This window comes from Arctopsyche grandis, chromosome 5 (genome assembly GCF_051622035.1).
Source record: "Arctopsyche grandis isolate Sample6627 chromosome 5, ASM5162203v2, whole genome shotgun sequence".
Lineage (NCBI taxonomy): Eukaryota > Metazoa > Arthropoda > Insecta > Trichoptera > Hydropsychidae > Arctopsyche > Arctopsyche grandis.
The window spans coordinates 33,581,397-33,598,644 of NC_135359.1; the positions used below are offsets into that span (position 1 = coordinate 33,581,397).

Genomic DNA, 17,248 nt, shown 5'->3' on the forward strand with positions numbered 1-17,248 from the left:
CCCGCGCCGAACGCCGAACGCCGCTACAGCCATACTTTTCGCCACACCACTCGACACTCGACTATCGACATTCACAATCGGTAATTGGATTATTAACCTTAAAGGTCTGTGTCCGAGCCAAAAACCCTCATGGCCGTTGGTTGTCCTCTTACGGCTTCGGCTTTTGTTTTCTCTCTTTTACTCTGATCATCTGTCAGTCGCTCTAGAGTCTCCCGTGGGTCCGGCGCCCGGTGATCCCGGCGCGGACCGCCAGATGCAGCGTCCCTCGTAAAAGCCGGCCTCGAACTAAGGCAGGCTGGCCCCGTGATCCACCCAAGCGATCACGGCGAGCGCTCATTGGCATCATAGAAGCCCTCCGAAGAGTATGGCTTCTTCCATAGTCGTACCACACCGACTATACTCGACCACGTGTTCGGCCCAAGCCTCGAACACGGCGAGCTCTCAGACGCTCGTGAGACTCCGACCGAGAAGGTCTTGGCGTGGCTGGTCTACCCTTCCTGACCAGCCACAGCCTACTCGATCCACAGCCTCCGCCATAAAGGGGCACAGGCGCCGAGAAACTCCCCGGCGCGCCATCTATTCATCAATAAAAACGAGATCATAACCGTTACTCTTTGTATAATTCCCCCACCCCGCACCGTTCCAGAGCAAGCTGATCGAGACGACGACACACACACAGCCGCTGGTCACCCATACATATACACACATTACAGCTGCTGAAGCTATCGTTCAGTCTGTTCATACTTCGCAGCACTGCACGGCTTCAGCACTGCATGACTCCGTTTCAAATATGTCATTTTATTACATTTCTATTCATATCTACCTACACGTCGCGGTCACGTCACGTTTACAGCAATTTGGCCGAGTGCAAAGCAAAATCGGCTTACTTATACATTAGAGGCCATGACGATACGGCGCAATATTGCTTACGTCGTATTGTCGAGTACTTGCAATATGAATGCATACACGTGCATTCGTAGCTACGCGTCAGAATACAAGTCAGCAGAAATGTTTCGACGTTTATCGAACGAAAAATTATGTATAATCGCGCTGTTGTTGGAAGAAGAAGCTCAAGAAGGCAATAAAAAAGCACGGAGGCGTTTTGATGTGCATCCCATGTTCAAAAATAGAAAAACCGAAGGAGAGATTTGGACACTGTATAAGGAGCTTGTGGATGATGGACAAAATTTTTTTAAATATTTCCGTAAAAAATTTAAAAATTTTTAAAATATTGAAGAGTATTCAAAGGTAAGTGGAGTCAGGTCGAGGTACAAGAAAACACGCAGGCAGGTTCCAGTTCTTTATTGCTGCTCGTCCGGTGGAGGTCAGGATCCGAATGCCACCGTTCGAGAGCGCACCATACTTATAAATATTCAGCGCTCAGCGCATGCACGTTATGACCCGTATAGTCATTGGTCAAGGAGTCGGGTGTAGCCATTGGCCGCAACGCCCGACTCCACCATTGGTCGGCGTCACCATGACGTCACCGGTCTACGGGGCGTCTCTCTATGTAACGTTACATAACCCCCTTCTTAAGAGAGATCGTCCCGATCGACTCATTAATTTACACTTAAACAATTACACAATAGTTACATACAATTACAGTCAATATTCGACGGCCTTATACCTTGCGAGTCTATCCAGGTGCACCACCATTAATCGGTTTGAGCCGTCGAATTCCCTGCGTATCCTATACACTACGTCACTAAGTTTGGTCACTATGGTGTACGGTCCTTCCCACAGCGATTGCAGCTTTGGTGAAAGCCCTGGAGTCTTGGCAGGGTTGTACAGCCATACTCGGTCACCTGTTTCGTACGCCGGTTCGGTTCTGCGGACGTCGTATCGCGTCTTCATACGGCTATTCTGCATCCGGAGGTGGGCTCTGGCGAACCGATGTACCTTGGCCATGTCTTCGGTCAACTTCGTGGTATATCGGTGTGGATCCTGAGGTTCGCTGTCTGGTGGAGGGCCCCCATATAGTAGGTCCGCCGGCATGCGCAGTTCTCGTCCGTACATCATGGCTGCTGGTGATGCTCCTGTTGCATCGTGTTGGGCCGCTCTATATGCCATGAGGAAGTGCGGAACCAGCGTGTCCCAGTCGTCCTGCTCGTCGTTGACGAACTTCGTCAAGTGCGCCCGCATGGTTCGATTGAGTCGCTCGACCATTCCATCGGACTGAGGTCGGTATGGTGTTGTTCTCGTTTTGTGTACGCCCAGCCGGTCCAGTGCCTGACGGAACAACTTCGACTCGAAGTTTCGTCCCTGGTCAGAGTGCAGCTCGTTCGGGACGCCTAGCCGCGTGAACACTTGTTCTACCAGGGCGTCTGCTACGGTCTCTGCCTCCTGGTTCGGTAGTGGAATCGCTTCCGGCCACTTCGTGAAGTAGTCCATAGCCACCAGTATGTATCGGTTTCCTCGTTCGGTGGCCGGGAGTGGACCCAGAATGTCGACTGCCATTCGTTGTAGTGGCGTCCCCGAAAGGTACGGTTGAAGTGCCCCGCGATTCCTTCGGTGTGGTCCGTTGTGGGCCCCGCACTGTGCGCATCGTTCGCACCACTGGGTGACGTCGATTCGACACGTCGGCCAGTAATATTTTTGGCGCACGTTTCGGTACGTTTTATTGATACCGAAGTGGCCCCCCGTGGGCGCGTTGTGCATCTCCCACATGATTTCGGGTATCTTCTCAGTCGGCACCACCAGCTGCTTTGTGTGACGTGTTCCCGCGGTGTTCTCCCATCTCCGGTACAGCTTACCGCCTTCCACCTCCAATGCGTCCCATTGGGTCCACAGTATTTTCAGTTCCTGCTCCTCAGCAGATACTGTTTCCCACGGTGGTCTCGTTCCGGCGTTCTTCCACTCGACGATTTTGTCGATCGTCGAGTTTGTCATCTCGTTGGGCAAGATCCCTACGAGGGCTACTCGTGCTTCCGGTTCTGCGGGTTCTACTGGTTCCGTTCGGGCCGAGTCGTTTTCTTGATCGGTTGTCTCTGCGCGTGAGCATTTGGGACACTCTTCCGTACACGGCCTTCGCGATAGTGCGTCCGCGTTCCCGTGCTTTATCCCCGGTCGATGAATGATGGTCACGTTGTACTGGCCCAGAATTTCCAGCCACCTCGCCAACTGGCCCTCCGGTCTTTTGAAGTTCTTCAGCCACGTTAACGCTGAGTGGTCGGTTCGTAACGTGAACTTCGAGCCCGATAGGTAGTGGTGGAAGTGTTGAATGGCTTTAATTGCCGCCAATAGTTCTTTTCGGGTCACGCAATAGTTTTGTTCGGGTTTGTTCATTGTCCGGCTGAAATACCCGATCACTTTCTCCACCCCCCCTTGAACTTGAGACAAAACTGCACCGATGCTATGTTGACTGGCGTCGGTGTCCAACACATATCGCTCTCCCGGCTGGGGATACGACATAATTGGCGTGGTAGTCAGCGCTTCTTTCAACTTTTCGAACGCTTGTTCGCACGTCGGTGTCCACTTGAACTCGCGCCCTTTTTCCGTTAGCTGATGGAGTGGTTTCGCGATCTCGGCGAAATTGCGCACAAATTTTCGGTAGTACGTGGCCAGTCCCAGGAAGCTGCGCATTTGGGTTTGTGTTTTCGGAGTCGTCCAGTCCCGCACGGTTTGGACTTTCTTCGGATCTGTCGAAATTCCTTCGGCTGACACTCGGTGTCCCAGAAATTCGACCTCGCGTTAGCACAATCGACACTTGTCTGCATTCAATTTAAGGCCGGCTGCCTGTATCCGTTCGAACACATTGTTTAAATGCACCAAGTGTTCGTCGTAAGTTTTGCTGTGCACGATAATGTCGTCTAGATACACGAGGACATTGCTTATGTCACCGACCACTTTTGTCATTAACCGTACGAACGTCGCTGGCGCGTTACACAACCCGAATGGCATCACTTTGAACTGAAACAGACCGAACTCTGTTACGAACGCTGTCTTCTCGCGGTCTTCCGGGGCGACCGGTACCTGCCAGAATCCGCTCTGCAGATCCAGTGTGCTGAAGTAGCTCGCTCCGTTCAACTGGTCGAAAGTGTCGTCGATCCTCGGGATGGGGTGTGAGTCTATTTTGGTGACGGTGTTCAGTTTCCGGTAGTCCACGCACATCCTTAGCGACCCGTCCTTTTTGGCGACCGGAACTACCGGTGACGCCCACGGCCCGTGCCCCGGTTCTATCGCGCCCTGCTTCAGTAAGTCGTCGATCATAGCGCGTACTTCCTCTTTCCGTGCTAGCGGTATCCTTCTCGGCGGCTGTTTCATCGGCTTCGCGTCTCCCACGTCGATGGTGTGGACCGCCTTGGTGGTCCTTCCTTGGTCCTTCTCGTCCCGGGCGAACGCTTTCCGATTTTCCCGAATCATGGTCTCGAGGCGCCGTTTCTCTTCTGGCATAATATCGGCCCTCTCGAGTAACGCCGTGATCTTCGGGTGGGGTACTTCCCCGCGGATGCTCTTGACAGCAGGTGCATTTTTCTTGCCTTTCTCGCGTTGCACGCCCCTGATGATACACTTCTCCTCTCCGCCCAACTCGAACGTAGCTCGGACATGTCTCAGTGCGTCCAGTCCCAACAATATGGGATCCTGGATATCCGCCACCGCTACGTTCCACGGAAAATTTTCGCCCTGCAGATTAAGGGTCACCCGTATCCATCGGTGGATCTTGATGGTTTGGCCCGCCGCTTGCCGCGCTCTGCTGTAATGGCCCTTCACGACGGTGTAATCTTTAGGAGAGATCTTCGCGAACAGTTCCGGGTTGATCACCGTGATGCACGCCCCGGTGTCCCCCACCATTCGACACGGCACGCCTCCGATCTCTCCTTTCACGACAAACGAGCCGGCCGTGCCGCTGCCGTCCAGTTTGTTCACTCCGGGTGTTTTGCGTGCACCGGTGATCGGTCTGACCCGTAACAGGCCGATCACTGCTCGTTTCCCGAAGCCGCCTCCTCCTCGTCGTCTTCATCCTCGTCGTTCGTTGGCTCCAGCTTCCGGACCCTCTTCTTGCGGCACAACCGGCTAATGTGTCCCGTTTGTCCGCAGTTCCAACACGTTGGAGTGGTAGTGGCTGGTCGCGCTGTCTGGTCCGATGACACCCATCGTGGGGGTCGCACGGCCGGTCGAGATGGTCTGAACGCTCCCGCGTCGGGACGTACTGTTCTCGACGTTGGTTGTGCCGACCGTTGTTCCTTCGCTTCGAAGATGACGGCTTGTCGTGTTGCGTCGGCTCTGGTTATCACGTCCGCTGTAGTCGGGGTGATCCGGAGCGCGCCAAGTTTGGCCCGTAGACTGGGGTACGTGAAGGAGTTCGCCGCTATGCACACGGTCATGCGTTCGACTGCTTCGGCGTTCGTGTGGACGCCCTCCAGCATGTCTTCGCAGAGGGCTCGTATCGCGTCTACGTGGTCCGCGGCTGGTTCTTCCGCACTCCATCTTCTCTGTTCCGCTGCCGCATGGCATGCAATCGGTGTGCCCTGTCGTCTGAAGCGTTGGGCCAGCTCTTCCGTCAAGTCGTCGTAGCTCAGCGTCGATGGCAGCTGACTGGCGAAAATGGCGGCCGCACCTCGGAGTTGGCAGCACAGTCGGTCCTCCAGGTTCGTCGTCTCCTTGTTCAGCCGTGCAGCAAACTCGAAGTGGTTGAGGAAGTCCTTCCACCGTTCAGTACCGTCGAACGTGGTGTAGTCGTACCGGTGGGAATGTTGCCGCACCCCGTACGTGTCTCGCTGTGTGGTCCGCCTGTCCTCGTAACATACCTCTGATCTCCTCGGTGGTTCTGGATGTACGTCGGCTTTCGGCTGCGTTGGTGTCGCAGACTTCTCCCAGGACTGCAAAAACGTGGCGAAGGTGTTTTGCAGGGACTGGACCTGCTCTTGGCAGCTCGCCATTCCCTGGCTTAGCTCCTTGTAGCTCGGCTCCGGTGTCCTTGGCACCCGGCTCCTCGACACCCGGCTCCTCTGCTCCTCCCGTCTCCGTCCTCCGTTGCTCAGCTCCCCAGGGCTTTGTTCTCGATTCGGCTCCATTTCTTCCGGCAGCGATGAAGACCCCGAATCCGCACCTTTGTGGCTCCTTGTCTCAACCATGTAGATCCCACTTCTGACACCAGTGAAGAGTATTCAAAGGTAAGTGGAGTCAGGTCGAGGTACAAGAAAACACGCAGGCAGGTTCCAGTTCTTTATTGCTGCTCGTCCGGTGGAGGTCAGGATCCGAATGCCACCGTTCGAGAGCGCACCATACTTATAAATATTCAGCGCTCAGCGCATGCACGTTATGACCCGTATAGTCATTGGTCAAGGAGTCGGGTGTAGCCATTGGCCGCAACGCCCGACTCCACCATTGGTCGGCGTCACCATGACGTCACCGGTCTACGGGGCGTCTCTCTATGTAACGTTACAATATTTTTAAATATTTGCGCCAAAACCATGTCGAAATGTTGAACAGCTGTCAACTGTCACTATCGATAATTGGTCCAAAACAGCAAAGCGGCAGACTCATGGCACGTAATTCGCGTGTATATTTCCACGATTGGCATAAAAACGGATACGATACGCTGACGGATGTTGCTGTAAGATATGAACAGGAAATGTCGAGTACTGCTGTAAGCCTGCCGTGGCGTAAACGTGACGGTTGGTATGAATATACCCCTACAAAATGTACCAAAGAATACTTTTCGTACGGCCGGATACCTGCTGAAGTCGGTACGTGCTGACTAGGTATGAACATACCTTAAGGCGCTCTTCCACCGAGTACGTTGATGCGCACGTATCGTGTTTGCGCCAAAGTATGCAACTTATGTACGTACGTGGTTTGTAATGGAAGTGCGCACACCGCCCAGTGACGGTGACGCATACGAATACACGGTAAACGGACTACTAGTCATATGTGAACCAGTCACAGGACAACCGGTCGCTCTAGATCGGTCACACGTGATCACCCGTCACACTAAAACTGGTCACGAGAAAACTGGTCACACCCTAAAATCGGTCACGAGAAAACTGGTTGACCAATTTTAGGATGTGACCAGTTTTAGTGTGACGGGTGATCACGTGTGACCGATCTAGAGCGACCGGTTGTCCTGTGACCGATTCACATTTGACTAGTAATCACCGAACCGAATACACATACGCCGCGTTGACGAACTTCTGCCGCCGTCATCAGTCACGATACGTGTGCGTCAACGTATTCGGTGAAAGAGCGCCTTTAGCCTTTGAAGTACAGAGCGTCGAGATCGAACGAGTGTCGCGAACCGGGGTCGAGTAAGACCCCAGTATTTCAAAATACAGCTTTTCTCAATACAAATGGGTTCAATATATATCTGTAACGAACGTGTTTACGCGGGTATAACGGCTCTCACGATGGGAGGCCAGATGGGCGTACAGGACACGTTTATCGTCCTTCCAGGTGCATTATTTCCGTGGTGGGGGTCAAAGGGAACAGATTGACTGACCTGGGCTGTCGTGTATTTGTCATAAGATTCCTGGTCAGCCGCTCCTCGTCGTCTATAGATGGCGCGCAGCTGTTGTAAAGCTGGCTATCAGATCACCTGGTCTGTCTTCCAGCGGATGATGCTTCTAGGGCTTTCCGGAGCCACGGAAAGGTTAACCCACACGTGAGTAGGAAGCTGCTTGGAAGATACAGGAGATGAACTTGTTGGAGCTCAGGGGAGGGAGTGATGATAAACTCAACCGTCCCACGGCTCAACAACAAAGTTGAATGACGATCTCTGGGCGCGTCTGCGATGGAGACGGCTCGGGAGAGATGGGGGGGGGGGTGGAGCACGTCTGTGCCCCTTGACGGTCGGAGTATGAGTCGATGGCTCCCGTCCACGCTCCCGCGCTAGGACTCGGGCTGCCATTCGAAAAAACTGGCAACCACTGCCAACTGACGGGACAATTGGAAGGACGTCACGTTACATATCTTATTAATCATTTTATACATTAACTTTATGGAGGATGAACGAATGAGACGACTGGCATGTTAATGCACGTGTTTATTATATGACAGCTGAAGACAGAGTGAGTAGTAGCTCTCCGAACCCAGCCGAGTTGGTTCCCACTCGCAGGAAGGCAACCAAACTCGACCATGTCGTATAAGCGAGCCGCCACATCACTCCCCCCCCAGCATCAGCGATACCAAAATTACAAAGAAACAAATTTTACAAAAGAAAAAAATTATTGTTACACAAAGAGAAAAAAATTATTACGTGGGGAGAAAAAAATTGTTGACGTGGGTCATCCGCTGTGTACATAGGTGTACCGCCCTGAATGGTCGGTAGATTCGAGGGCGGTGACGTCGCGAGCAGGACGGTGGGTGGTCCGATGGTCGCGCCGATGCAATGCGATGCTGCGGCGGCGCCGCTCTTCCGAGGCTGATGTCGGTTGGTGGGGCGGCGGGGGCGGTAGGGGCATCGATGTGGTTGATGATACTCCGAGCTGGACTGTGAGTCGTTGTGGCTCGTGGAGGTGTTGTAGCGCTACCGCCCGTCTCGGCGTGACGACGCTCGTGGGGACGGACGGGGCCTTGATGATGATGATGATGATGGTGCTGAGGTGGTGTATGTCTTGTGGTGCTGGATGACCGTTCTATGTGTAGTGGATCGCGCATGACTCCACATCCAGCTGTCAAGATCGTCGTCTCATTCGCTCCCCCATTTTTTTAAAGCACCTTTCGTCGACGTTGTGGCTGGACTCCAGTCGATAGGTAGATAGGTAGGTAGCCGTGTCTGCTCGTTTATTGTCACCCGCGGGCCGCGACGCGTGTTGATGGCGATGGGGGCGCGGCGGGTAGCTTCTCCGCCTGGCTCGGCGAGGCAGGGATGAGCGGCATGTTGAAATTGATCGAGGCTGCGTGGCTCGATGTCGGGGGTCACCAGTATGGAGGATGAACGAATGAGACGACTGGCATGTTAATGCACGTGTTTATTATATGACAGCTGAAGACAGAGTGAGTAGTAGCTCTCCGAACCCAGCCGAGTTGGTTCCCACTCGCAGGAAGGCAACCAAACTCGGCCATGTCGTATAAGCGAGCCGCCACAACTTTAAAAAGTTTTAGTCCTATAGCATGTTTTTGACTATTTTTGTATTAAAAAATAGCAACAAGCATCGACATGCAAACGCATATAGGTAAGGCCAACAGGCGACTACATGACTCGATAGCCACGCGCCAAGAGCGACGAAAACAATAGCTTACGAAAATATAGCTGTCTCTTTCTCTCGCATTGATTCATCGATCAACAAGAATATGCAAGCGAACAGTCAAAAACACGACTTATTGCTACCGGCTTTAAATCATACTTTGGAACGTAAAAATGTATAAATGTATTTTTTACGATGTACCCCTTTTCTAATTCATACAAAATACATTAAAATAAATTTCTTGTAGTTCGTTCTAAAAATACAAGAAATATAGGCGTATAGCTTTGAAAATCACATAGTTATTACGAAGGGTTAGTCACATGATGATCGCCCAAAAGACAATTTTTGTCATGAAAATCGCGAATACGGAATATTTGGCACTCGAGTTCTCGTTAATATGATGGATTTTTCGTCTACCAGATGTTCCGTTATAAAGATTTTAGTGACTTTTGGGCGAGCGCTTTGTGACCAATAATCACCGAAGAAACGCTTTTCTTATCTTTATCGGACTTTCTTCGGAGACGGTCGAGCTCCGGTCTCCCGTCCCAGACTCTCTTCCCTCTAGACCTTCACCTGAGGCATCACATCTCCTGCCCCAGCCTCCAACCGCGTGTGGTCGAGCCGGTTGCTGTAAAGTTCCTGGAGCTCCCGCCTTCTATGTACATATATACATTGCTGTTTATGGAACAGCCAGAAGCCGTCTACGTAGCGGAAGGACCTCGTGACCGGGTCTCCAGCTTTTCTCCCGCCAGCTCGTACAGCTGGATGCGATTCGATGAGGAACATAGAACCAGAAGAATTCGTATGACAGATAACGACACATTCCAGATCAGTCCACGGTTTCCATTTTTAACAGGTTTCTGGAGGACACCTGTACACCACCTGCGCGTCCCAACATGGGAGCCATTTCCACGCGTAAACATGTTCGTCACAATATCTAAATAAAGATCCAAACCACCCATCGTTCAAACAGTCTAATGTGCAAAACATATTACCACATGTTTACATGACATTGTATTTTCATTAGATTACACTAGATTTTTTCATTTCTTATTTGTGCTAGTATATGTATATAAAAAAAAAATAGAACGATTTCATTTGGCCGCTTACGGCGCTTTCGCGGCCAAACCGATAAGCGGCGATGACAGATAGTCGACATGGCTTCTTCTCCAAAAATTTCTCGGCGAATAGAAAAGTATTTGAAACTTATTTCCCTTCTAAGTTTTTCAAGTATGTTAACTTATTTTATAAATCTGTGTTCTAGCAATGGTGAGAATGTAAAAAAAACCGACAAATTGAACGATGAACAAATTTCCACTAGTAGTTCTAGTGATAACATAGAACCAGAATTCTCCCCAACTAAAACTTCTAGTGATTGCAGCTCGAGCGACGATGACGCTTTCGATCACTACGAACTATCGAAAAACGTACGAATATTTCTATAAATAAACCTCGATAAATTTTAACAACTTTGCCTTGGTTTTTAAATTCATTATAATTTTCAGGAAGCCAAACCGGCGAGTAATATACGTGGCAGAGAAAGCATTCATCACAAAACAAAGTATACATTTAGTCAATTTTTTCAAAGAGTTCTTATTTTATAATTACATATTTTCATATGTATGTATATTACATACACATCGGGCGCAGACCGTCCGCACATTCCAATCATATAAAACTCGAAACGAATCTAACGTAAACGCTCTATGCCAATTTCAAGAGTTGCATCAAGGCATCAAAGTGTGTTCGTGCGAATTTATTCGTAACCAGTCTGACGTGGTTTTTGAGCCACTTACAAAACATCTACGCTAGGTTCAATTCGAGCTTTACATATATGGATGGACTGCGCCCGATACAAATACGTATATGTATATGTATGTGCTGATCTGACTTTTCAGCCCAAAATTACCTTCATCTCTACCAGATTCCAGACAATACAAAATCACACGAGATGTTACTGACTTTTCTAAAAGTTCCACAACTGTGTATGAAATGGTTTTTTTTTTATTATAATATTTTGTCATTGTCATTTTTAAATTATATTATGTTTTAGGAAATCCAAACCTGATACAAATCCAAATACAAATCAACAATCGTCACCCAAAGAAACGATTAAAATTCCGAAGCCGGTAGAAAAAAGGTGTTTTCTCAATTTTCATTTTCAATACATCTCTCCATATGTTAAATCATTGGTTTCATTATAAAATTTTTAACTATTTTCAGACCTTCTTATCTTACCGGATTGGCCTTTTTATTTTTTTCCATTTGTGCCTTTCCTTATATTATAAAGCAAGATAATGCAGACACCCGAATTTCTCACCCGATTGAAATCAGGCGTGAAATTAAAACGATCTCTTCCGATTATCCCATTCAAAATAAAGACGTTTGGAATCAATTACTATCCGGTATTCAAAGACTGATTAACCAAGAAAAAGAGCCGGCTATATTTTTCTTAGTTCAGTGGTCTGAAGAGCACAACACTGCATTTAATATTGCCTTAGCTGCTGGCTATGTGACTGCTAGAAATTTGAGTAAGTAAATTTTCAATGTCAGCAATGCCTATATTCATTGAGATTGTCTAAATTTAGATTTATGCATCTACAGGTTATCCTGAGGATGTTATCGCACCGGTGGTTCTTTCTCCTGACATTTTGAATCATCTGGACCGTGGTGATTTAATAGACTTGTATCAAAAAGATTTGGAAATTAGTCATGTGCTGATAGTGAGAGATATCGAAAAAGTCTCGCCACATGTCGCTCAAGATTTTAGATATTATTGCGATGAAGATAATCCGCTTGTCGATAAGGCAATAATTTTCTTTATTATGAATATGGAAAATTGTGCTGGTGTCACGTTAGAAAATATTTATAAAGGTCAGTTTTTTGCTTATTTATATGAAGATATATACGTATTTATTATTCTATATTATAATTATGTTTTGCAGGTCCTATAAAAGATACAATTGGTGCTGTTGAAAAATGCCTTACTGATTTTTGGGGAAGCCACGATGGACTCCACTCGACTATACTATATCCTGTTTTATCGCGTTTAATTAATATAGTTTTGCCTATTCAAGATGTCCCAAAAAATACTTTAATAAACTAATTTGTTATAATGTAACTTTATTATTATACATATGTATATCGATGATATTGAAAATTTTTATTAAACTTTTTTTTACATTTTTAAAATTGTGTATTAATTGCAACAAAATGGGAGAGAATTATGTAACACATATTCATTTTTATTAAACTGTTTATTCACACTGTAATCCCTCAATAATAAAAGATCAGTCATTGAACTGCTGTTCGTATTGGATATTATAATTTTTTTTAATACCAATTTGATTTCCATCTAAGTTACATATAGCTGCCACAATTGACGAGATGCTGACTGGGAAGTTTGGGGATTGAATGATAGTAGGTAGAATTGAAAAATTCGTAATTTCAACTAAAATCAGTTTTATTAAAATCAAAATTTTAGCTCGCGAGCTATTTAGCCTAAATTATGGGAACGCTTGTTGTATTTTCATTTGGGTATCATAGGAAAAGAAGGTGGGCAAAGGAAGTGCTCGAATGGTATCCCGGAGAATGTAAAGTGAAAGGAAGATGGGTGGACGGAGTTAGAAAAATGTGTAGGGTGAGATGGATGAGAGTTGCGCAAATGTGTGATGACGATTTTGGAACCTGGGACTATGCGTGTAAGATTGTGTGCAGAACGCACTTTACGAATCGAGCGCAGATACTAGCATATAGTTGACTCTAGTGATTCCAATTCGAATTGTAATTCGCTCTTACCTTGGCTCATTCAGTTGTGTAACTAGAAAAAAATTGGGCCCGCATGCAAATGTTAGAAAAAGGCCCCCTTTAGTATTTTTGTTATTAAAATTAAATTGGTAATTAACTCACATAGTTTAGATGTTCTTTTTCCTCGCCTTCAAAGTCGCAAATTATGCAATTACATATTTCAAAGACATTTTATTTTAACATCGTTTTTATAGATAATTGCAGACAATTATTATTACTTTACCATAACGGAAAACTATTGAATGTCGTAAGAAGGTGTACCTACATATGGGTGAAAATTCTACACGCAATGTGTCGCGTATAAAATTTTAAATATTGTTTCCTATAAGTCATTTTTCAATGAATTAATTTTAAAATGAATTTCAAGATTTTTATTTGAAAAATGCCTAGTTTTTATTATTTGAAAACTTTTTGAACATTTCATTCTCATATTTACTAATTTTTCTCTACTGATTTTTGATTGTGATCATTTTTTGGATTCGCTAGTGTGTTACTACATGACATGGTCAACCTGAGAAAATTAAAAAATCTGTGGTTTTTGGCTATTTGAACTTAAAGAATACACAAATGCTATATAGTTGAATAAAAGCACCTTAAAGGTTCTCAATAATATTGTAGCGTATGCTAAAAGGAGCCGGCGCTATAATTGGTTTCGAGGATTATCTCCAGGCCTAAGTGCAAGTCGACTAAACAATGAGAGACCCCTGCACTTAGCGGCGATAGCGGCACTCGGTCGCATTCCCGTGGAGTTCTTAGAACTGACAACGCCAAAGGGTGGGACTGCACATTCGAGTACGTGACTAAACAATGGGGAAGTAACCGGACGTCGAAGATGCCCTGAGCGACCTGTTATAAAGAGGTACTTAGGCGATATCAAGACATTATGGACGGAGCACTGCCAGTGCGTGTATCTCCTTTAATTATCAATAAATGCTGTGACACGACTTTGGTCTTTTACTTGGATCCTCCACCCACCCTACGCAACAATATCATAGGGTTTCTATTTTTTATTTTAAAATCTAAATAACCAGTAAGTGCAACCGTAATATCTGCATCATTTATTACTGATAATGTTGTCATTTTTATTCGGTAATATAACGAGTAATTACAAAATATAAAAGTGGTATATGGTCGGATAAAATGTAGTTAAAGTACATACATAGGTGTGAAAGCGTGCAGATCTGTCAGTGGGAAAGTGAGTGGGGCGCTCGAGTAAGGATGTCGAAGTTGGGCCAGTTGTTGGGATTGTTGGGATTGAAGAGGGGCCTACAAGCGAGCGCCCCATTATCACTGCCAGTGCGTCATGCGGCTCGCGTTCGCCTTCCCGGTGGAATTAAATACTATCCCAGGTTAACATAACCTACGAAATACATACATATATACGCTAAATATACCACTAGAATGTCGTCCATATATACATAATACATTTGTGCATTTTCAAATTTCATTCATTCCAGATATCCCAACGAAAAGGATCCAGAAATTACTCCATCCAAATTATTCAGAGTTGAACGGATAAGAAACCTCAGAAAGCTTTCGGACAAAGAGAGGAATAGTCTGAAGATTTTTAATCTGTTTCAGTATGTAAGTATTCGTTCTCTCAATCGTCGATATTATACGAAAGTTTTAGTTTAATTTTTTACTTTTGATTTTGTTTCAGGGTGTGAAAAATATCGCAATCGTAAAAAATACACCACGTAACAACGCCGCGTTGTGGAAAATAAAACATTTAGTCGAAATAAAACCAATTACATTCCCATATGGAGAACCTACGCCCAACGACATAAATCATACTGTTCTGAGAGAAACTGGAGAATGTATAGTCACTAAAGAGATTGCAGTTGATGTAAAGCGAATCGAAGCATTTGAGAAATACAAATCAAACCCGGCGAAGATCACGAATCAAACGATAGAAAGAAATTGTAGGTTGAAGTGGAACGATCCGTGGTCGGGTGGATTTTAGTCTGTTGTTTTCGTATATTATTGAATAAATTTTCAGAAGATTAAATTATAGTAAATAGTACCAATCTTTCATTTTATATTTTTGCATTACTTTTGAACTACGCGGAACAGCTGCGTTACAGAAATTGTGGGAGCAGCATGTGCATACGAATTTCATATGACAAGTTTTCATGACAAATCACAACACGGCCAATGTGAAGGTCAACCAAATTGAGTTTCTACTATTCATCAAACTAGGTTATACTATCAAAAATAAAACAACCTAAATGTTCCAAATTTACAAAGCAGACAGATTTTTATATATTAAAAAATGTATATATTATACAGTGTGTTTGGTAGCTAAGTGCAAAGCCTTAAAGGGTTGAGAGCTCATATCATTTAGAACATTTTGAGCCACACATACCTCAGTACAAAGTCTTACAGTTTTTTTTTTATTTAATTTTTAAAGATTTTTAGTAAAAACACCAAAATCTCAGTTAATTGCTAATACTGCCCAAGTTAAAAGTGGTATGTTAGTCACTTATTATTTTTTTGTTTGTCTAATGTTTATTCAATCAAATAAAAACAAATACAAGTGTCAAAAGAAAAAATTCGGGTGTGACCAACCCATGACTATCTATGTATTTGAGGAATATAAGAAAGTTACAACACAAAATTCGATATTGAACCGTACAGACAGATTATGAAATACTAATAACTATGACGGCAATAAAAATTGAGCGCAAATGTACGGAAACTTGCAAAAGACAAAAGTTCTATTTCCGGTTGTCGGATTTTGTTCAAATTTTTTTTAATACTCAAAATTACTATCAGTATTATACACATTAATTATCAAGAAAATAAAAATAATTTAAAAGGTCAAAATAAAATAATTAAATATTATTTAAAAAAATAAAAAAAACTTCCGGTTTACGAATTCTGACCAAAAACCTTAGCAGTTCTGAGTTAATACATAAATAATACAAATATAAATTTCACGCTTAATACGTTCAGGGGTGTGGACAGAATACAGGCGACAACATTTTTGACCTTTCTAAGAGGAAAAAATCCCACTTCCAGTTTATTAAATTTAGTGATTTTTTTTTATTTTCATCACATTGATACAAAAATTATACTTGAAAAATTTCGTGAAGAACACACATGTTTAAGGGGTCGAAAAAAATAATGGAAGAAAAATCGAACAAGAGTAAACTGCCACTTCCGTTTGAGGGATGCTTAGCAAATTTTATACATAACTTCTTATTACGCTTAAGCTTCTAGATATGAAATTTCAGTTCAATAAATTAAAAGGTTTCTGAGAAAAACATAAAAAACCTCGATTCTCTAGAGTAAAAGTACTTCTTCCGGTTCAGGTAAATATATTTAAAAAATATAAAGTTATAAAGATTATTATTTCTATTACATCTAAAAAAAATCAATCCGATTCAGTTAGTGGTTTGGGAGATAATTGAATTCAAAAACAAAAAAAGAGGAAACCTATAAAGGGAAGTACCATTTCCAGTCAACTTAAAAATTTACGTCGTGTCGATAAGAATTTCAGTAACCGATACTAAGTTTCAGTTCTATGGGTCTAACGGTGTTCAAAAAATACACAGGCACACACACATTTTTTTCTAGATCATGAAAACCTGATCAGTAATCGGTTCTGAGTTCGAATCAGTCAAAATCTCGAGTTCAAAGTTTCACATGATCACAAAACTTCATCTATTGTTACTACATACATAGATAAAATAATAATAGAGGCACCATAAGTTTTCAATAATTTATAATAAAAATTTGTATTTAAAAAAAATAACAATTTTTTTTAAGAGAAAACCTAAAGAAGGTTTGTAAAAAAAAGGTCACTGCATCGAAAGCCGAAAGATCGAAAAGAATCTATGCATTATAAACGGTACTATATGTATATATTGTATATGCATACTACCCGCTCATCATACCGCACCGAATGTTAAAAAGTCGAAAATTTTCGTTTACCATGCATACGTATGAAAAACGGGTAGTATATATGTATATCAGTGGCGTGCGGTAAAACTCTCTCTCCCCCCGTCGTACATCCTCACTTAATTTGCGCGAGCAGGATACAACAGGAACAAGAGGAAAAGGCTTTTCCTCCCGTATCCTGCGCGCGCACATTAAACAAGGCTGTGTGACAAAAATAGAGATAATTTCACCGCATGCCACTCATATATATTATATATATATATAGTACTGTTTACCATGTACCCTTTTTTTATCTTTCGACTTAAGATCTTTCGATTTTCGATATTTGCTTTTTCGGGCTTTTCACTTTCGGTCCCGTGAGGTAGACCCGTATGCCTGGTAAACGAACTATTTCACATATTGTCATAAAAATT

The 17,248-nt window shown here is 44.5% G+C and overlaps 2 protein-coding genes and 1 long non-coding RNA gene across 3 annotated transcripts in view; 2 read left to right on the top strand and 1 right to left on the bottom strand.

Annotated features, from left to right (window-relative positions):
* LOC143912065 (uncharacterized) overlaps window positions 1-17,248 on the bottom strand; it is a 569,875-nt gene that overhangs the window by 247,368 nt on the left and 305,259 nt on the right. The gene's annotated exons all lie outside the window — the stretch shown is intronic.
* Window positions 9,643-12,443, top strand: TORIP (Torsin interacting protein). Its single transcript, XM_077431198.1, has 8 exons — window positions 9,643-10,320; window positions 10,390-10,552; window positions 10,631-10,686; window positions 11,024-11,110; window positions 11,179-11,265; window positions 11,349-11,656; window positions 11,730-11,999; window positions 12,071-12,443. The coding sequence occupies exons 1-8, from the start codon at window positions 10,283-10,285 to the stop codon at window positions 12,229-12,231; spliced, it is 1,170 nt and encodes a 389-aa protein (XP_077287324.1). The 5' UTR covers window positions 9,643-10,282; the 3' UTR covers window positions 12,232-12,443.
* mRpL30 (mitochondrial ribosomal protein L30) lies at window positions 14,081-14,955 on the top strand. The gene is made up of 3 exons (XM_077430595.1): window positions 14,081-14,281; window positions 14,390-14,516; window positions 14,593-14,955. The coding sequence occupies exons 1-3, from the start codon at window positions 14,151-14,153 to the stop codon at window positions 14,893-14,895; spliced, it is 561 nt and encodes a 186-aa protein (XP_077286721.1). The 5' UTR covers window positions 14,081-14,150; the 3' UTR covers window positions 14,896-14,955.